Genomic DNA, 6,138 nt, shown 5'->3' with positions numbered 1-6,138 from the left:
CCGTCAAATTTAGGAACAAATACCGATCAAGTCCTTACCGATATCTGAATAAATTTATGGAGAGCTCTAAAAAAAATATTTCAAACAAATTGACCAATTCAAATTATTCGCGTGAGACCCTCCAAAATGGGTTAAATGTGAGATTTTTATATTTTGTGAAAAGTGCGTTAAATGTTGTGTCCAGAGAGACCGAGCAGAGAATACAAAAATATGCTTGCTTTCATGTGCCGGTGTGTTGTTGGTTGAAAGTCCAGTTCTGTTCTTGCCAATTCCCATCACCATCGTTGTGAATTTTATTTTAGTATTTTTGTTGTTGGTAAAGACCATCGTTGTCAATTTTACAGCTTTACTTGCTACAGCCACTCTCTCTCTCTCTCTCTCTCTCTCTCTCTCTCTCTCTCTCTCTCTCTCTCCATCATTGTCAATTGTACAGCTTTATTCACTTGAACCAGTCTCTCTCTCTCTCTGATCCCTCCATAAAGAGCGCGCCATTTGCCATCTGGGTGTGTTGGGAAAGTTTTTCTTTTGGGAAAGTTCCAAAAGAAAAACTTCTTCCATGGTCAAAACCCAACCTTCATGCTGTGATCTCTGTTTTTGTGCTCTGTTTTGATCTGGGTTTTCATAATTTCGCTCTCCAAATATGACTTTAGAGGAAATTAAAGGAAGTTTAGGGGGTGAAAATGATAAATTCCCAGTGGGTATGCGGGTTCTTGCCGTTGATGATGACAGAACTTGGCTGAGGATATTAGACGAATTACTAAAGAAATGCCATTATCACGGTCTGATTCTCTCTATTTCTTGCTTTTTCCTGTGTTTAATTCTTAATTTGAGTTTGAATTGTCATAAACCCTTTGTAATTGTATTGTTTCTGGTTGAATTTTCGCCCAATTTTTGGTTTCTAATTAGAATTTTGACTCAACATCATTTCTAAATGGGTTCGGCTTTGTTCATCTAATTGTGCATGGTGGTAATTTCTCTTTGTCAATGGTGTTTCAATTTTCTGTTTTTTTCCCCCCCTGAAATTCTTGGGGTTTGGGGAAGTGGGTCCTACTTTATTATGTGCCTAAAAAATTCCAAAATTCTGGTGATTAGTTTTGATTCATTCTTGTATCCTGTAATGAAATCTTTGTAATCCTTTCAGGTTTTTTATATGAAATTACCACTTGTTCAAATAAAAAATTCTTTTTTTTTAAAAAAAAAAATTCTTGGGGGTTTGGGGAAGTGGGTGCTTTATTATGTGTCTAAATTCCAAAATTCTGGTGATTAGTTCTGGTTCATTTCTGTATTCTGTGATGAAATCTTTGTAATGCCTTCTGGCTTTTCAAATGAAACTACCTCTTGTTTAGAAAAAAATTCCACTTTTTTCCCGAAATTCTTGGAGTTTGGGAAAGAGGGTACTCTAGGATGTGTCTAAATTCCAAATTTCTGGTGATTAGTTTTGTGTTAGATAAGGTTCAAATGTTTGTTTGGTTAAAGTGTGTTTTCGATTTCTTTGATTGGTGGATTATTTTGGAGATATTGAAAAAAAAATTTGATTGCTCAATTGTCTTCCCAATTTGGGTACGTTATGAATTTGTGCTCAGATAAGGTTCAAATATAATTGCATGTTTTAGAGTATTTTTTTTCCATATTATGGCAATTCTGCTACCAATTATTTCTTTCTTAGGATACAATTATTCTAATTTGATGGCCTTGAGTGGTCTCAAATTCTAGTAATGCCTGTCGATCCAGTCGTGTTTTCTACATTAAAAAACGGTGAAATATTTATTTTTCATGGCAGTTCAAGCCATATTTTGTGCTTTTATACCATTAACCAACAATCTCAATAGAAATTTCAGATTTTCAGTTACTGTAAAAAGTTGCTGTAGTTCCATTATTTTCTTTGATCACTTTCATTGGATTCGTTTGTAGTGCGCTGGTTTCAATCGTTCCCATCTCGAATTCTATGTCTTTGGTTTTGGACTTGTATGCTAGCTTTGTTTTTCTTGTATTCTAATATGGGTTTTTCTGTCAAAGTAATTGACACTTTCGCGTTTTTGGTCTTGGCAGTCACAACAACTAGTCAGGCAAAAGCGGCTTTGAAAATGTTACGGGAAAACAAAAACAGATTCGACCTAGTTATCAGCGATGTGCATATGCCGGATATGGATGGTTTCAAGCTCCTAGAGCTCGTGGGCCTTGAAATGGACCTACCTGTCATTAGTAAGAAATAGCCTCTTCACTGATCTTTCACATATCATAACCCAAAAGACTTTTTGATTTTGTTTTTGAAAGTAATCATAGCATATAAGTTTGCGTGGAATAACAATCGTTTCTGCGAATTTTTTGTTTATGTCCCAGTGCTGTCAGGAAATGGCGATCCCAAGCTTGTGATGAAGGGGATTACACACGGTGCTTGTGACTATTTGGTGAAACCTGTTCGAATCGAGGAGCTGAGAAACATATGGCAACATGTTATCAGGAAAAAGAAGTTTGATTCTAAAAGTGAAAACAATTCCAACGCTCAAGACAAGGGTCACCAAGCAGGTGGACAAGCGCATTCGCCTGATGGGGCCACTGATCAAACTAGGAAGGCAAGTAGAAAAAGAAAGGAAGATGAGGAAGAAGAACAAGAAGAGGAAGAAGGTGAAGAGAATGGACATGAAAATGAGGACCCGGCTACCCAGAAGAAGCCTCGGGTCGTTTGGTCCATAGAGCTTCACAGAAAGTTTGTTGCAGCTGTTAACCAATTGGGCATCGAAAGTAAGCAGTTAGTAGTTATCACAGTGCTGCAATTTTCTTTGGATTTCTTTCTGAGTCTTTTGATTACTCGTTCCTCTATCTTCCATGACTTATGCAGAAGCTGTTCCTAAAAGGATTCTTGACATGATGAATGTTGAAGGGCTTACAAGGGAAAACGTGGCAAGCCATCTTCAGGTACAGAACTTCCCTTTTCCCATTACTTGTAGTATTCCCTTGGGATGTGTTTGGATCCTGGATTGTGGAGGGAAAGAACAGGTAAGGGAAACATATCTTGGATTTGTGTAGGAAAATTACTTATGTTTCCTTTCCCTCGACAAATCCCCTTGCAAATCGAAGATTGTAATACAGCCTTAACTGATGTTGTAAAACAGCCATCCCTTGACCAATTTTTAGATTTGGTTTGAGATTTTCCACTCTTTGGGGAGTGTTTAGGGCCTTTTTGTATTGGGGCCTCTTTTTGTATTTGGGAGGCAATCCCTTTTTATAAATAATTATTTACTTATCAAAAAAAATAAAAAAATGTTGTCTTGAAGTGAAACACTCTGAATCGGTTGGTCTGGTAAGTACTAAGTTGGAATCTCCAAGAAGATTTTGTGAGGTCACAAGAAGCATTAAGAAGTGGAGATGAAATGCATGTTGGATCTTCCGAAGTGGTCTCTCTTGTGAATTATTAATTGGAACGTGGAGAACGATACTAGTCTTCTAGTAAATGAAAAAATAGAGTTTTGACAGGTTACTTAACATTGGGGGCTGCTTACATAACTGATTAGCTCACGTAATTGAAAAGACTCCATACAACCATTCACCTGCTGTAATTCATCGGCTCCCTACATATATCTCAACATGTCACTGTGTCAGACCTCCCTGAAACTCTAATCCGAGGAAATAGTCTAGGCTTGAAGTGTGCATGAAAAAGTTTTGAACCCATCACCCATGCAACAGAAACACCTGTCTGAGATGTATTGGGTATTTTACATCCACTGTAAGGGAACGCTAGTCTATAGGATTTATAATATATTGCACTTTATTTATCTTGTTTCAACTATGTAATTAGTCGAGGAAAACTTTCTTCACAAGGTATTCAAAGCCCCAGGAGATCTTGGGTTCAGCTCTTTTTTTTATTTGTTCCCCGTGTGCATTATGCTTTTCTATAGGTATGGATGTTACTATCTCCACGTGGGTGCTGGCTATATGTATACACTGTTCGGCCTATTTCCGGACCACTTATTGCTTTGAGACAAATCGGTGATCTAACAACCTAAACAACTTTTTATTGCAAAACAAAATTAGCTTGGCTTACCCAACGGTTAGGAACGACATAGTTAAAGCTTAGTAGCATAGACAGAACAGATCTTCCTGAATAGAAAAAAATGATTAGTGCTTATTGACAGTCAGACTACAATTTCATACCGGTTTCCAACATGCTTATGCTTTTGTCTTGTGTTACAGAAATATAGGCTTTACCTGAAACGAATCAGTTCAGAGGCCACACAGCAAGCAAACATGGTTGCTGCATTTGGGGGTAAAGATGCTTCTTATATGCGCATGAGTTCACTAGGTGGGCTTGGAGATTTTCGCACATGGGCTGGACCTGGGCGATATTCAAATTCCAACATATCACCATATCAAACAGGTGGAATTCTAGGTAGATTGAATAGCCCTGCTGGAGTGAACCTCCGTAGCCTTTCTTCTTCTGCACCATTCCAACCTGGCCATGCCCAAAACTTAACCACCCTTGGGAAGCTCCAGCCAGTTGTTTGGCCGTCAAACCAAAACCCCAGTTTATTTCAAGGGGTTCCCACATCCTTGGGGCTTGGCCCATTTCAACCAGGTGGTGCTTCGAGCAGTCCTTTCACTGTACATGGAAATGGACAACACCTGCAAGATGGGGGCCTATTTAGTAGTCAACCTTCTTTCAAAGTGGGTTCACTGACTTCAGAACCTTTTAACACTGCCGTTGGTGGTTCTAATGAAAGCTGGCATAGTACAGTTGAAGTGCCAAACTACTCGCCAAATTCTTTGTCATTGAGTGGACCTTTCGATCACGATCGGCTGACTCCAAATAGCATGAGGAGCAACAATTCTTCCATGGCTGCACATATTCAGAATGGTCCACTTGATTTTTCTTCTACCAATTCTATTTCAGCACCCATGGAGGATTCAAGAGGAGAGATTCATTTCCAAGCAGGATCTGTTGGTAATGGTGTTCGAAATATGAACCAAGAAACGGCCAAGAGGTGGGACTCAAATCAGATTTTCAGTCCTTTCAACTCTGTGGTTCCTGCCAATGGTGTTGTGTCCCCCTTAAGCCAGAGTATGGGTCAAACCAATGGAGTCTTCCATAGAAAGACTGATCCAGCGTTGGTCAGCCGATCACATAGCAGTGCTCCAACTCTTGCACAGCACATTGGGATTGAGAAATCATTTATGGACCCAAAGATGAGGTCCAATGAAGACTACACTTCGGAGCAAACCAAGTCACTGGGTGGTCATGTTCATGGCGGCTATGAGTCCTTGGATGATATAATGAATGCAATGATCAAACGGGTATGATTGTATATCAATGGTTCCTTTTGTAAGCATAATACCTTATAGATATTCTGTTTCCAAATGACACTTTCAAAATGTTGTTTCAATGAGCATAAAACATAGAGTCTGAGGAAGGCTACCTTAGCCATCTATAAAATGACTTGTTTTCCATTCATATGTTTCAACTACCATGCTGCACATGATCTCCTCCAGTGTATTTTCTAAACATCATGATTCCGTAATTGCTTTCTGAGCATTTCATACGGGATTTCGTTTGTATGATACAGGAACAAGAAGGATCATTGGATGGAGAATTTGGATTTGGTGCTTACACATTCGGATAATGCTCGGAAGACACTTGTAGCTGTTGAATCTCAGAGAAGAGGGAGAGCCTCAGCAGTAAAGTTTACTACTCTGAGGAATCTGTAACATTGTGTAATTAGTAGTTTTCTTTCTGTTCCTTTCCTTTTCCTTGTTCTTTTAGTGCACGGTTTTTTATTTCCCTCTTGTACCAAAGTTTGATTCCATGCCTACAATTGCTAATGTTTGTTCTAGATTTTGTTGGAACGATGACCTAAGAAGTTCTTGACATCTGAAGGATTTTCTTTTGTTTTTCATTTGGAAGACTGAGCTTCTTTGCAGTCCCATTTGCCCACACCCAGATCCCTCCTCGATCATACAAGGCGCCATATTCTAGGGCTGGTAGAATAGAAAGTTCACGCAAAAATTTAAGTTGATCGGATGAAATGAAATAAATGGTCTAACCATTTTTTTTACAAAAGTAAAATGTTTCGATCAAGTGATTACGGGTATTCGATAAATTTGAATTGTTGGCAAGACTGTCAAACGGGCCTTATAATATAAACA

General features: G+C 38.7%; 1 protein-coding gene across 1 annotated transcript; it reads left to right on the top strand.

The window, feature by feature from the left end:
• Window positions 1-205: 205 nt before the first annotated feature.
• LOC131333214 (two-component response regulator ORR24-like) lies at window positions 206-5,888 on the top strand. Its single transcript, XM_058367629.1, has 6 exons — window positions 206-779; window positions 2,050-2,202; window positions 2,341-2,742; window positions 2,840-2,916; window positions 4,192-5,289; window positions 5,559-5,888. The coding sequence occupies exons 1-6, from the start codon at window positions 641-643 to the stop codon at window positions 5,613-5,615; spliced, it is 1,926 nt and encodes a 641-aa protein (XP_058223612.1). The 5' UTR covers window positions 206-640; the 3' UTR covers window positions 5,616-5,888.
• Window positions 5,889-6,138: the final 250 nt, after the last annotated feature.

The sequence above is a fragment of the Rhododendron vialii genome, chromosome 1a, assembly GCF_030253575.1.
Source record: "Rhododendron vialii isolate Sample 1 chromosome 1a, ASM3025357v1".
Taxonomy (NCBI): domain Eukaryota; kingdom Viridiplantae; phylum Streptophyta; class Magnoliopsida; order Ericales; family Ericaceae; genus Rhododendron; species Rhododendron vialii.
This window is presented reverse-complemented; position numbering and strand designations above follow the sequence as displayed.